At 40.5% G+C, this 14,118-nt stretch overlaps 2 protein-coding genes and 1 long non-coding RNA gene across 4 annotated transcripts; 2 read left to right on the top strand and 1 right to left on the bottom strand.

Moving 5' to 3' along the window:
- Positions 1–232: 232 nt before the first annotated feature.
- On the bottom strand, positions 233–1,558 carry nupr1b (nuclear protein 1b). The gene is made up of 3 exons (XM_029428224.1): positions 1,325–1,558; positions 1,067–1,202; positions 233–517 (listed from the first exon to the last, which is right to left on the bottom strand). Exons 1-2 carry the CDS (start codon positions 1,419–1,421, stop codon positions 1,075–1,077), a joined length of 225 nt encoding a protein of 74 aa, XP_029284084.1. The 5' UTR covers positions 1,422–1,558; the 3' UTR covers positions 233–517; positions 1,067–1,074.
- Positions 1,559–3,767: 2,209 nt separating this feature from the next.
- Positions 3,768–9,120, top strand: sgf29 (SAGA complex associated factor 29). Of its 2 annotated transcripts, none has more exons than XM_029428223.1 (10): positions 3,768–3,899; positions 4,799–4,872; positions 4,991–5,066; positions 5,212–5,284; positions 6,053–6,117; positions 6,354–6,483; positions 6,686–6,832; positions 7,325–7,360; positions 7,603–7,765; positions 8,508–9,120. In XM_029428223.1, exons 2-10 carry the CDS (start codon positions 4,807–4,809, stop codon positions 8,622–8,624), a joined length of 873 nt encoding a protein of 290 aa, XP_029284083.1. In that variant the 5' UTR covers positions 3,768–3,899; positions 4,799–4,806; the 3' UTR covers positions 8,625–9,120. The 2 variants fall into 2 exon arrangements, with proteins under 2 accessions (XP_029284083.1, XP_029284082.1); XM_029428222.1 differs by lacking the exon at positions 3,768–3,899 and adding an exon at positions 4,356–4,651.
- Positions 9,121–12,435: 3,315 nt separating this feature from the next.
- Positions 12,436–13,345, top strand: LOC115006146 (uncharacterized). Its single transcript, XR_003832027.1, has 2 exons — positions 12,436–12,956; positions 13,092–13,345. It is a non-coding gene; the product is annotated as an uncharacterized LOC115006146 (long non-coding RNA).
- Positions 13,346–14,118: the final 773 nt, after the last annotated feature.

Below are 14,118 nucleotides of genomic sequence, written 5' to 3'. Positions count from 1 at the left end.
TATAAATATATTATATAAATAAATAATATAAATATATTATATAAATAAATAAAATAAATATATTATATAAATAAATAAATTATATAAATAAATAAATTATATAAATATATTATATAAATAAATAAATAATACAAATATATTATATAAATAAATAAATTATATAAATATATTTGGATATTAATTCAATGTTTTGTGTTGAACTTCGAGAGGAAAAAATTACAACAAAATCAAATCATTTGAGAAAAGTTTTAATAGTAAAAAACTCTTTTTAAAGCCATTAAAAACATAGAAATCCCCCCCACGTCTGAACGTGGACCAGGTGCACCTCCTCCTGGGGGGGGGCTCGACAACAAGGAGCCGCAGTGTGAACATCTGGAGCTGCAGGCTCCTCTTCTTCACGTCAAGCCTTCGCCTGTCGGAGCCTCCTGTCGTCTCTACGTTTGTTCTGTCTCGTGCAGGTGGTGCAGGTCGTGCAGGTGGTGCAGGTCGGTGTCCGGGATGAGCCGTCCGAGTCGCCCTGCAGGAGAACGAGAAGCTTAACGTCTGTGCTTCAGTCGCTTTGAAATGATTAAAAACATTGTATTTTACATCAATATATATTTCAACACGTTCTTAAATGTCAAAGGCCAAACGCCGTTAAGATATTTGCCAATTTTAAGTATCTGCTAAGTTGCGAATATATAAAGAAGATGAAAGTATTCAGTGACACCACCAGTCACAAATAAAATAGACAATCTCTAATTCGGCGCAGAATTATAGAGACATGAACAACAAACTTAATATTTATTCGAGAACAAAATCAGCCTTTGAGTCACAACCGCCCCCGAGAGCGCGGTGGAGAACCGTTAAACAGACAGATTCTTAAAGGGAGAGTTGAACTTGTTTTATTAGCCAGATGTCGTTCAAATATTTGTCAATTTAACTAATATACTGATTCTGTTTAAGTACAGAGCGCATTAAATGACTCAGAAACTTTACAAGCAACAATTAAAACAGCTGTTCTTAAATTCGGCCGGAGTGAAACAGACATAAATAAAGGGTTAACACTGTACAGTACAAAATGTACCTCAGTATTCACTCCTTGGCTTTCTTCTCCGTGTTTTGGAGCTTCTCCACAATCTTGCGCTCATGTCCGGAGGGGTTGTGTCTGTTGGTGTTGTCACTGGCCTCCTTCTTTGTCCTGCCTTTACGGGCTGAGCCTTCTGTAAGCAGGAAAACAAGTCAAAGTTTCATTCTAACAAACAAAACAAACTATTTGTGACCTGGTTTCAGACGAGATTTAGCTTAAAGTCAGCCAGAGAGTGAGAAAAGAAGAGAAACCCACCTGCGTATTTATCAGATAAGTTATAATATTCATATTTGTCGTAGTGTTCGTCTTCAAAGGTGGAGGGCTTCAGGTTCTTCACGTCGACGTGACTCATGTTTGTTTCTCTGAGATTTGCTCCAAGAAATAAAGTTAGTCAAACTTCAGAAACAACAACAACAAGTGGAAAACTTTCCAAACTTCAACGCACTTCTGTCTTCTTGTGTGCAGAAAAACAAGCTGTCGGTGTTTTATAGCCAGACGTGCAGCTCCTCCTCCGACACTGCGCCAGCAGCGCTCCTCTGTCTGCACTAATGTTGCATCAGTTTATAGAAAGCATGGAGTTTATCTTCAATCAGGTGAATCTGTGGGTCCCTCCGGGTCCTGCGGGGGTCCCTGCGGGGGTCCCTCCGGGTCCCTCCGGGTCCCTGCGCCATAACATGCACACTGTGCAACAATCGTTCTTTATTTACATTATTGTTTCACAGCAGAGACTAAAGAACACGATGGAGAGTTCTGCTTCATTGTGTATTATTAAAGTGACATTATTATGTGTGTGCGTGTGTGTGTGTGTGTGTGTGTGTGTGTGTGTGTGTGTGTGTGTGTGTGTGTGTGTGTGTGTGTGTGTGTGTGCGTGTGTGTGTGTGCGTGTGTGTGTGTGTGTGTGTGTGTGTTCGTGTGTGTGTGTGTGTGTGTCTGTGTGTGTGTGTGTGCGTGTGTGTGTGTGTGTGTGTGCGTGTGCGTGTGTGTGTGTGTGTGTGCGTGTGTGTGTGTGTGTGTTGTTATCTCATCTAATGGTTGTCAAACACCTCGTGACATTTCCACCTAGAACACACTTTGGACTGAACTTGAGAGAGGAGTGTGTGTTAATAACATTACAGCAGAAGAAGAATGTGAAACATAGACTTGTGTTTCATTCAACACGTAATGTTTCAGATCCTCAGCAGCTGCTTCCTCTCTGCAGAGACTTCACAGGATGAGTTCAGATCTCTGCCCTCACCTGCAAAACGTCTCGCAGACACACCAACCAGGAAGTCACTCAAAACGAAATGTTTGTATAAATAAACATGTTTCATGCTGCGCAGTCTGATGCTGTTGTACAGTGTGTGTGTGTGTGTGTGTGTGTGTGTGTGTGTGCGTGTGTGTGTGTGAGTGTTTGTGTGTGTGTGTGTGTGTGTGTGTGAGCAGGATCTTGTAACAGTGTAAACACAGCAGCTGAACCAGGTCACCAGGTTTGAGGTCATTGCTCTCGTGTTGATGCTGCACTTTGTTTGTCTGTCTTAATATAATATAATATATATATATATATATATATATATATATATATATTATATATATATATATATATATATATATATATATATATAATATATATATAATAATATAATTGATATTTCACAGTACACCACGGTACTGTGAACCTATGTGCTATACCTTTTACCTCTTTATTTATGTTTATATTTTGTATATCTCTTTTTACTTTGACTCATGCACGTTGTTTATAACTTCGGGACTTAATTATTGCATCGCTCTCTTGTTTACACAAACAACTCATATTTTAAAATGCATCAGTTTTAAATTATTTAGATATTTATTTATCTTATATTTTTATTCATTTGTTTATTTATATATTTATTTAGTATTTATGTATTTTATTTTATATATATTAATGTATCGCTGATACAGCATTCGTCCTCTGTTATAAGCAACTAAAGGGTAAATAAATAAAATACTTATGATTTAAGATTGTATTTCTGGCCCGGCCCCTTCCTGACAAAGTTAATGAGTTACTTAAGTTACTGTGCTGATAAAATGTGTTTATCGCACATTATTATGATAAACTGTTGATTCATTGCTCAGCTTTAGGGCATCGTACCACAGCCGACATCAATCATTAATCGCAGGATGTGTTTCTGCAGGATTTTAGTCATTCTTGTTTTTAAATGTTGGAGTTTGTTAGTTCTGTTCTTAAATTGTAGTGATGTGTTTTGGGATTTCAGGATTGTTTTTGTTTATTTGTTTAATGTTAAATAAGCGTCTTTGAGCTTCTGTGTCTTCTAACATCTTGAAACCATGTTGGAAATTTCACTTTATTATGTTATCCTTTTGGATTTCTGTTTATCTGATAATAAATAAGTAAATAAGTCAAATCAATCAATCCATCAAACATGGAGCACATTTTAATTACTTTATATACTGTGTGGTAGTTTAACCTATAGTAATACATCATCATTTATGAGTTGATAAATGTAGCATTATTAATATGAAGCTGCAAAGTAAGTAAAGCCTACTGTAGTGGAATGAAAGTATAAAGTAACAGAAAATGGAAATACTCAAGTCAAGTAAAAGTACCTCAAAATAAATGGAAGTACTCAAGTCAAGTAAAAGTACTTAGTTACTTTCCAAAAGGCTTCTGCTGTAATATATCAACAAACTGAGGTTTATGTTTTGTGTCGAAGCTGCAGTTCCACTCTCCGTCCAGCTGGTGGCGGTGTGTGGAGCTGGTGTGCCAATTCCGCATTAACACCAAAGAAGAAGAAGAAGCTAATCCGTGTAGTTAGCAAGTTACCTATAAATAAACAGAAAAACTAACACGGTAAGTAGTATTACATGTTGTGTAAAGAAACATATAAAGCATACGGTGTATAATAAGTTATCTAAGTGGAAATATATACAGCTAATGTTTTTGTTGCGTGGACACACATCTCACAGTTTAGCAACCTGGCTAACATTAGCGAAACTAATCACTTGCTAACCCAATCAGCTAACAGTTAGCCATAAAGTAGCTAACTCGTTACAATTATTATTAAAGGTAACGTTAGCATTTTACCCAGCTTTACCTAAACATTTCATTTATGCATTTTCCCAGCCGTCTAAACCCGAAATGCTACAGTCGCTTTAGCCTCATTACGTGCTATTCTTTTCACAATAAGAGTTTATACCGAACTCCATTCAGCAATCCGTCTATTAAGAGAAACCTTGTTATTCAGGAGACTTAAAGACAGAGTAGTACGTTATTGAAAACCGTTAGGGTTCACTTTGTTATTCGGCTTTTGTCCAATATATATTTGAATACAATGTAAACATTTATAACACAGTTTGTCTGGTCCTGCTCTCTTCTTCCAGACATTTTTCAATCAAAAGCCAAACCCTGTGATTTTAAAATGTCAGATTTCCTCGTGGAGTTTTGTGTGTATCAACGTTGTTGTGCGCTCGATCAGTTAAAACCGAACTCCATTCAGAAATCTGTCAATTCAGAGATACCTTGTTATTCAGGAGACATACAAACATAGTAGCACATGATTTCAAACTTAAAGGATCCACTTTTGTATTCGGCTTCCATTCAATGTACTGTACTATTTTATTATAATGTTCTAATTTATAACACAATGTGTTCTGGTCATTTTGGTATCAGAAGCCGTGGCCCTTTTTATGGAGTTTGTGTGTATCAACGCTGTTCTAACAAAACTCTTAACTGAATGCCAAACCTTGTAGGTACAGACATGTCAGCCGATACTAAGATTGCAGAGCTACTCACAGAGCTCCATCAGCTCATCAAACAGACCCAGGTAAGTTAGTGGCGATGGTAGTTATCAAACACTGATTAAGATATTCACTGTTAGTCATTTTTGGATGTCAATCGCTTGAAGTCAAACCAAATCCAAATAATCATGCTTCTGTGTCCAGGAGGAGAGGTCACGCAGCGAACACAATCTGCTCAACATTCAGAAAACACATGAGAGGATGCAGACGGAAAACAAAAGTCAGTCATCTCATCGTCACTCTTTTTCCATTTCCAAAACACGCACTAAGTTTCTAGACTTGGCTACACATCTTTTGCTTTTCTAACTAGTTATTAGTTGCCGTTCTATGAGTCACGAATCACTCAAACATTTTGTCTCCTTCAGCTTCTCCGTACTACCGCACCAAGCTGCGAGGCCTGTACACCACGGCCAAAGCAGACGCTGAGGCAGAGTGCAGGTGAGACATTTACTGACCCTCTAATATTTACCTATTTATAAAAGTCCCGCACCTCGATGGAAACGGCACAATCATGGCTAGAAGTTGGGAGAACTGTCAAATGTATTTTAACACAGTTGTAATGAATATACCTCGTTTCCAGGTGCCCATGAGTGTTACCGATGTTGGGGGGGAAGGCTCCACATGCTCTACATATTGAACAATTTACATTTTTACAGCCTCTACTTGGTCTGAATTCTAGTCTTGTGACTGTTTCTCTCGGCCGACTCGTTCACGGCTTCACGGTTGTGCTGAGGAGCGCAGAGTTGAATGTTCTTCACAGGATCTGGTTAATGCCTTTAAACGAGACATCTGATGGAATATCACAATTTGAAGCTTAGATTTGGTTACTTTTCACCACACATGATGTGTTCAGGTATCGTCAGATTATATTTTGGTTTTGTTTTGGCTTTAATAAACAAATTTATTTTAAAGAAAACAAGCCGGCGAGTCGTGGAGTTCAGATCAGTTTCAAACGATACACTGTTTATTTAATCTCCTTCGTCTGTGTTGATGGTCTGTTTTAATTTAGTGCCAGATATCAGGTCAGTTTTTATCTTTAGATTAAGACACGTTATCTACAAAAGAAATTCTCTGGATATTCAGGTTCCCCTCGAGGAATCTTTCCTGTTGAGGTTAATGTTCCACTTCAACACACATCAGATGAATAATCAGCTCGTGTTCGCACCGTGTTGTTTGTGTTTATTTTTGTCTTCTTTCTGTTCTCAGCATCCTGCGTCATGCTCTCGATAAAATTGCAGAGATCAAGTCTTTGTTGGAGGAGAGGAGAATAGGTTTGTGTTCTACAGTGTATATAAGATAAACCGTATTATAGTCGTGACATTAAATATCTTCTTGTTTTGTTGTTTGTCTTTAAACTGTGAAGTTAAAATGTTTTCACTTTTTCTTGTGTCCATTGTGAGTATTGTGGAGTTTGGAGACAAATAAGTTGATGATGTAAATGTTGTGACAGAAGTTTCAGGTGAGTTGAAGGTGAAGTCACTAAAGGAGATGAAATGTTTTCTTGCAGCTGCTAAGATGGCGGGAGTTTACAGCGACAGCGACCCTCCCAGGAAGACGATGAGGCGAGGCGTCCTGATGACGCTCCTGCAGCAGTCGGCCATGACGCTTCCTCTGTGGATCGGCAAGCCGGGGGAGAGGTAGCTGCTGCTTGTCGCCTCACAGGAGGTCACTGCTCTGACTTCCTGTTTTCTTCACAGCTCGTAGACACTCGCAGATAATAAATCCACCAGCTGCATTGTGGCCAAACTCTGCAGAGCAAAGCTACACACACACACACACACACACACACACACACACACTAACTACATGCTAAAATAAGTTGTGTCCTCTCCTCACCAGCCCCCCTCCTCTGTGCGGGGCGACCCCGGCCAGTAGCGACTACGTGGCCAAACAGGGGGACAAGGTGGCGGCGAGGGTGAAGGCCGTGGACGGAGACGAGCAGTGGATCCTGGCGGAGGTGGTCAGCTACAACCACTCCACCAACAAGTGAGAACGTCAGACACACAGCTTGTATAACCGTCAAGTAAAGAACGTTATAAAACCACAGCGAGAACTTTTCACTTCTATGTTTAAAAGTATGAGTTACAAACTACTTAAAGTAATAAATAAAAGTATCTATTATATTACTTTTATGTTATTGATGGATTATTATATGTAAGTGGTATTTTGATGTGCGGCTGCAACTAACGATTATTTTAATTCTGGATTCTTCTCTCGATTTAATGTTTTAGTATCAAATGTGAGAAAATAATGAAAAATGTCCGAAGTGATGTCTTTAAAAGACATTAAAAGACTTTTAAAGACTTTAAAAGTCTTTTAAAGTCTTTAAAGGTCTATAAATGTCTATAAATGTCTTTAAACGTCTTTAAAAGTCTTTAAAAGTCTTTAAAAGTCTAGTAAAGTATAAATAGCTCATATTGTACTGAGCCATGTGGGATCACAGCTGGATTGAGCTGAAACTTTCCTTCACCTGTGCAGGTACGAAGTGGACGACATCGATGAAGAGGGCAAAGAGTGAGTTCTGTTTGATGTTTCCTCTTCATCTAATATTCTTATCTATTCTTTATCTCCGTCCATTCACTCCCGACGCACCGCAGAAGTTTTGACCACAAATTGTCTCGTTTTTTTATTTTAAACAGAACAAAGAAATTATTAAGTGTGTGTGTGTGTGTGTGTGTGTGTGTGTGTGTGTGTGTGTGTGTGTGTGTGTGTGTGTGTGTGTGTGTGTGTGTGTGTGTGTGTGTGTGTGTGTGTAGGAGACACACTCTGAGCAGACGGCGGATCATCCCTCTGCCTCAGTGGAAGGCCAACCCAGAGACAGACCCAGAGGCTCTGTTCAGCAAGGACCAGCTAGTGCTGGCCCTCTACCCCCAAACCACCTGCTTCTACCGGGCCCTCATCCACACCCCCCCACACAGGGTGAGACTCAGCTCTGTGGTATTATTAGCAAAGATCAAGGCTCTGCTGCATGAAGCCAACGTTATCCATACACAGAAATGCCTGTATTCATGTTAAGTGATGTTTTACTGGCTGTGTGCATCGAAGTTACTGAGCGGGCCCAAGGGGTCGGGGGCCCCTGACCTAAACCTACAAAGACACACAGAGCAATGTTAGCTTAGCCCTCATGGAACCAAACTCCATTCAGAAAAGAAGCGTTTTAAAAGTGGTTTGCTTGTCGTCTTGCAGACAAAGTATTAACTCAGAGTTTTACTGGTCGGCATCAAGATAAAGCACAACATGTACTTCCACAACACGTACACACAGCAGCAGGTTGATGAAACGTTGACGGTCTCTACATGGAGGTAAGCCCCGCCTCCGTGTGTAAACACAAATGATGCCGCGGTTAAACTCGCTGGAGTAACACAATGTGAAGCTTTGCATCCGGTGTGAAGGCACATTGCAGTCCTGCTCCTCCCTCTGAGTCTGTGTCTGTGTCAGCAGATAAAACCTCACGACTGTAACTCTGCAGAATCTAATCCTGCAGTGCAGACGACATTTAAGTGTCTGGCGTTGCATCCAAAATATATAATCCTCTCAATTCTGGTTTTGTTTGTTGGATCATCTCTAAAAATACTGTGTGAGTTAAATCACTGCCAGCAGAGCAGATTCTTTGGAGGCTGCCGGAGCCTCGACTCTGACCTCAGCATGTGTTTGTCTGCAGCCTCAGGACGACTACTCGGTGCTGTTCGAGGACACGTCGTACGCCGACGGCTACTCTCCTCCGCTCAACGTGGCTCAGAGATATGTGGTGGCTTGCAAAGAGAACAAGAAGAAGTGACCGACGACTGGGAATCCGGACACCGGAGGACAAAGATGAAGCACTGATTTCCATTTTTGTATGAAAAGATGTTCAGAAATATTTGTCAAAGCTCAAAATATTTTCCTGTGTTTGAAAGGTTTCGGTCCGTTGATTAATCATGGAAGGAGATGATCAATGTGCAGAAACACCTTGAGAGACTTTTTAATATCTCTTTGATGAGACTTTAGTACGCAAGACACTGAAGAGAAGTGACATTTAGTGACACACCTGAACGTCTCATGGAGAAGATATTAGCTGCGTCCCAAATCTGTACTGCATCGTGATTATACCGTCTGCAGTGCTTCCACAGAGGAAGAGGGACAAAGTACAGAACACACAACGCTCATGGACACTAAAACACTACAACACGGGTTGTTGAGTGTGCTACACTGTCCCACAATGCATTGCACAATGAAAACAAAGGAGCTGCTCACAGCCGAAACAAAAATAAAACTAATTGTAGATGATGGTGAAACTTCTGTTTATTTTATAAATTAAAATGTTATATTAGGACAGCCACACGTTTAACTTAAAGCTTCTAAATGATCTAACTTCCTGTTGGTGTTCAGCTGCTCTGTAAGTGTAGTCCTCGTGTACTTACTGCAGAAACATCCTCTAAAGATGAGTGTAGTCCTGGTGTACTTACTGCAGAAACATCCTCTAAAGATGAGTGTAGTTCTCGTGTACTTACTGCAGAAACATCCTCTAAAGATGAGTGTAGTCCTGGTGTACTTACTGCAGAAACATCCTCTAAAGATGAGTGTAGTCCTCGTGTACTCACTGCAGAAACATCCTCTAAAGATGAGTGTAGTTCTCGTGTACTTACTGCAGAAACATCCTCTAAAGATGAGTGTAGTCCTGGTGTACTTAGTGCAGAAACATCCTCTAAAGATGAGTGTAGTCCTGGTGTACTCACTGCAGAAACATCCTCTAAAGATGAGTGTAGTTCTCGTGTACTTACTGCAGAAACATCCTCTAAAGATGAGTGTAGTCCTCGTGTACTTACTGCAGAAACATCCTCTAAAGATGAGTGTAGTCCTCGTGTACTTACTGCAGAAACATCCTCTAAAGGTGAGTGTAGTCCTTGTGTACTTACTGCAGAAACATCCTCTAAAGATGAGTGTAGTCCTCGTGTACTTACTGCACAAACATCGTCTAAAGATGAGTGTAGCCTTTGTGTACTTACTGCAGAAACATCCTCTAAAGATGAGTGTAGTCCTGGTGTACTTACTGCAGAAACATCCTCTAAAGATGAGTGTAGTCCTGGTGTACTTACTGCAGAAACATCCTCTAAAGGTGAGTGTAGTCCTGGTGTACTTACTGCAGAAACATCGTCTAAAGATGAGTGTAGTCCTGGTGTACTTACTGCAGAAACATCCTCTAAAGATGAGTGTAGTCCTGGTGTACTTAGTGCAGAAACATCCTCTAAAGATGAGTGTAGTCCTGGTGTACTTAGTGCAGAAACATCCTCTAAAGATGAGTGTAGTCCTGGTGTACTTACTGCAGAAACATCCTCTAAAGATGAGTGTAGTCCTGGTGTACTTAGTGCAGAAACATCCTCTAAAGATGAGTGTAGTCCTGGTGTACTTACTGCAGAAACATCCTCTAAAGATGAGTGTAGTCCTCGTGTACTTACTGCAGAAACATCCTCTAAAGATGAGTGTAGTCCTGGTGTACTTACTGCAGAAACATCGTCTAAAGGTGAGTGTAGTCCTGGTGTACTTACTGCAGAAACATCCTCTAAAGGTGAGTGTAGTCCTGGTGTACTTAGTGCAGAAACATCCTCTAAAGATGAGTGTAGTCCTGGTGTACTTACTGCAGAAACATCGTCTAAAGGTGAGTGTAGTCCTGGTGTACTTACTGCAGAAACATCCTCTAAAGGTGAGTGTAGTCCTGGTGTACTTACTGCAGAAACATCCTCTAAAGATGAGTGTAGTCCTGGTGTACTTACTGCAGAAACATCCTCTAAAGATGAGTGTAGTCCTGGTGTACTTACTGCAGAAACATCCTCTAAAGATGAGTGTAGTCCTCGTGTACTTACTGCAGAAACATCCTCTAAAGATGAGTGTAGTCCTCGTGTACTTAGTGCAGAAACATCCTCTAAAGATGAGTGTAGTCCTCGTGTACTTACTGCAGAAACATCCTCTAAAGATGAGTGTAGTCCTCGTCTACTTACTGCAGAAACATCGTCTAAAGATGAGTGTAGTCCTCGTCTACTTACTGCAGAAACATCCTCTAAAGATGAGTGTAGTCCTGGTGTACTTACTGCAGAAACATCCTCTAAAGATGAGTGTAGTCCTGGTGTACTTACTGCAGAAACATCATCTAAAGATGAGTGTAGTCCTGGTGTACTTACTGCAGAAACATCATCTAAAGATGAGTGTAGTCCTGGTGTACTTACTGCAGAAACATCCTCTAAAGATGAGTGTAGTCCTGGTGTACTTACTGCAGAAACATCCTCTAAAGGTGAGTGTAGTCCTGGTGTACTTACTGCAGAAACATCCTCTAAAGATGAGTGTAGTCCTGGTGTACTTAGTGCAGAAACATCCTCTAAAGATGAGTGTAGTCCTCGTGTACTTACTGCAGAAACATCCTCTAAAGATGAGTGTAGTCCTGGTGTACTTACTGCAGAAACATCCTCTAAAGATGAGTGTAGTCCTCGTGTACTTACTGCAGAAACATCCTCTAAAGATGAGTGTAGTCCTCGTGTACTTACTGCACAAACATCGTCTAAAGGTGAGTGTAGTCCTCGTGTACTTACTGCACAAACATCGTCTAAAGGTGAGTGTAGTCCTCGTGTACTTACTGCACAAACATCGTCTAAAGGTGAGTGTAGTCCTGGTGTACTTACTGCAGAAACATCCTCTAAAGGTGAGTGTAGTCCTCGTGTACTTACTGCACAAACATCGTCTAAAGGTGAGTGTAGTCCTGGTGTACTTACTGCAGAAACATCGTCTAAAGGTGAGTGTAGTCCTCGTGTACTTACTGCAGAAACATCGTCTAAAGGTGAGTGTAGTCCTCGTGTACTTACTGCAGAAACATCGTCTAAAGGTGAGTGTAGTCCTGGTGTACTTACTGCAGAAACATCCTCTAAAGGTGAGTGTAGTCCTGGTGTACTTACTGCAGAAACATCCTCTAAAGATGAGTGTAGTCCTGGTGTACTTACTGCAGAAACATCCTCTAAAGATGAGTGTAGTCCTGGTGTACTTACTGCAGAAACATCCTCTAAAGATGAGTGTAGTCCTCGTGTACTTACTGCAGAAACATCCTCTAAAGATGAGTGTAGTCCTCGTGTACTTAGTGCAGAAACATCCTCTAAAGATGAGTGTAGTCCTCGTGTACTTACTGCAGAAACATCCTCTAAAGATGAGTGTAGTCCTCGTCTACTTACTGCAGAAACATCGTCTAAAGATGAGTGTAGTCCTCGTCTACTTACTGCAGAAACATCCTCTAAAGATGAGTGTAGTCCTGGTGTACTTACTGCAGAAACATCCTCTAAAGATGAGTGTAGTCCTGGTGTACTTACTGCAGAAACATCATCTAAAGATGAGTGTAGTCCTGGTGTACTTACTGCAGAAACATCATCTAAAGATGAGTGTAGTCCTGGTGTACTTACTGCAGAAACATCCTCTAAAGATGAGTGTAGTCCTGGTGTACTTACTGCAGAAACATCCTCTAAAGGTGAGTGTAGTCCTGGTGTACTTACTGCAGAAACATCCTCTAAAGATGAGTGTAGTCCTGGTGTACTTAGTGCAGAAACATCCTCTAAAGATGAGTGTAGTCCTCGTGTACTTACTGCAGAAACATCCTCTAAAGATGAGTGTAGTCCTGGTGTACTTACTGCAGAAACATCCTCTAAAGATGAGTGTAGTCCTCGTGTACTTACTGCAGAAACATCCTCTAAAGATGAGTGTAGTCCTCGTGTACTTACTGCACAAACATCGTCTAAAGGTGAGTGTAGTCCTCGTGTACTTACTGCACAAACATCGTCTAAAGGTGAGTGTAGTCCTCGTGTACTTACTGCACAAACATCGTCTAAAGGTGAGTGTAGTCCTGGTGTACTTACTGCAGAAACATCCTCTAAAGGTGAGTGTAGTCCTCGTGTACTTACTGCACAAACATCGTCTAAAGGTGAGTGTAGTCCTGGTGTACTTACTGCAGAAACATCGTCTAAAGGTGAGTGTAGTCCTCGTGTACTTACTGCAGAAACATCGTCTAAAGGTGAGTGTAGTCCTCGTGTACTTACTGCAGAAACATCGTCTAAAGGTGAGTGTAGTCCTGGTGTACTTACTGCAGAAACATCCTCTAAAGGTGAGTGTAGTCCTCGTGTACTTACTGCAGAAACATCCTCTAAAGGTGAGTGTAGTCCTCGTGTACTTACTGCAGAAACATCCTCTAAAGGTGAGTGTAGTCCTCGTGTACTTACTGCAGAAACATCCTCTAAAGGTGAGTGTAGTCCTCGTATGCAGTATAGAATTGGGACACAGTCTTTGTATTCTAACAGTTGGACATTCCCCCGCGAGGAGCAGCGTCTAGTAGCCAGTAGAGGAACATTGTACTTCCAGCAGCAGCTTCAGCCTCCGACTGCTGTCTGAGGAGGTGATTCTGCCCAGTTTCAGAGCCTAAAGTGTTTATTTTTTACATGTCCGTGTTGATGATTGTTGTGTGAAACAGAAACTTAAAGATGTTTTCATGCTTCACTGCTTCGTCTCTTATTCTCCAGACAGTTACAGCTTCAGCATCCATGTTTCTACATTTACTCTGTACTGTACTTAAGTACACATTTGAGGTACTCTTCTACTCCACTATATCTGACAGCTTTAGTTACATTACCGTTTAAGATTTCTCCATAAAAAACTATTTAAAAGTTTATAAAATCTGTTTTGTTATAAATTAAATTCCCCGCTTCACAAATGTAAATATCTGCTGCTTTTTAATAATGTAAATGTTTAGTAACAATGTTGAGGTTTGATTGTGAAGGTGTGACTTTGGGTTCTAGGTAATGGTGACAGCATTTCTCACTATTTTCACTCGAGTGATCAAATAAACATAAATGTACAATATTTCCTTCTAAAATTTGCGGTAGAAGTATAAAGTAATCACAAGTACCTCAAATGTGTAATTAAGTACAGTACTTCGAGTAAATGCACTTACTTTCCACCACTGCTAAAAATATATATATATTATTGATAAATATCATTAACCTATATTTCCCATTGCACCTGAATGCAACGTGGACAATCTGCTATTGAGTCATTATATCCCACGGCACGTGAAGGCAGCAGCAACGTGCTGATAGAGAAACAGTGATGGCTGATGCGGTGAGTGCGCGCGGCTTTTTATCGCTTAAAAAAACACTTGATCAGTGAATTATGTCAGAAATAACAACTGTAATGTTGTTGTGATTAAAGTCGCTACTAGAGAAAAGTGAAAAGTTCAGATGAGAAGCCAAAGAAACTGATAAAACTACCTC

The sequence above is a fragment of the Cottoperca gobio genome, unplaced genomic scaffold (genome assembly GCF_900634415.1).
Source record: "Cottoperca gobio unplaced genomic scaffold, fCotGob3.1 fCotGob3_512arrow_ctg1, whole genome shotgun sequence".
Classification (NCBI taxonomy): domain Eukaryota; kingdom Metazoa; phylum Chordata; class Actinopteri; order Perciformes; family Bovichtidae; genus Cottoperca; species Cottoperca gobio.
Note: the sequence above shows the minus strand (reverse complement) of the source record. Positions and strands in the feature narration are given on the sequence as shown.

What these genes read in the sequence shown, in the direction of transcription:
- nupr1b (XM_029428224.1), bottom strand. Translation starts at nt 1,421, where the DNA reads ATGAGTCACGTCGACGTGAAGAACCTGAAGCCCTCCACCTTTGAAGAC. An exon ending in CTTATCTGATAAATACGCAG is followed by an intron (nt 1,203 to 1,324) that starts GTGGGTTTCTCT and finishes TCCTGCTTACAG; the next exon opens with AAGGCTCAGCCCGTAAAGGC.
- sgf29 (XM_029428222.1), top strand. Translation starts at nt 4,603, where the DNA reads ATGATTTCAAACTTAAAGGATCCACTTTTGTATTCGGCTTCCATTCAA. An exon ending in AGCTCATCAAACAGACCCAG is followed by an intron (nt 4,873 to 4,990) that starts GTAAGTTAGTGG and finishes TTCTGTGTCCAG; the next exon opens with GAGGAGAGGTCACGCAGCGA. An exon ending in GTTGGAGGAGAGGAGAATAG is followed by an intron (nt 6,118 to 6,353) that starts GTTTGTGTTCTA and finishes GTTTTCTTGCAG; the next exon opens with CTGCTAAGATGGCGGGAGTT.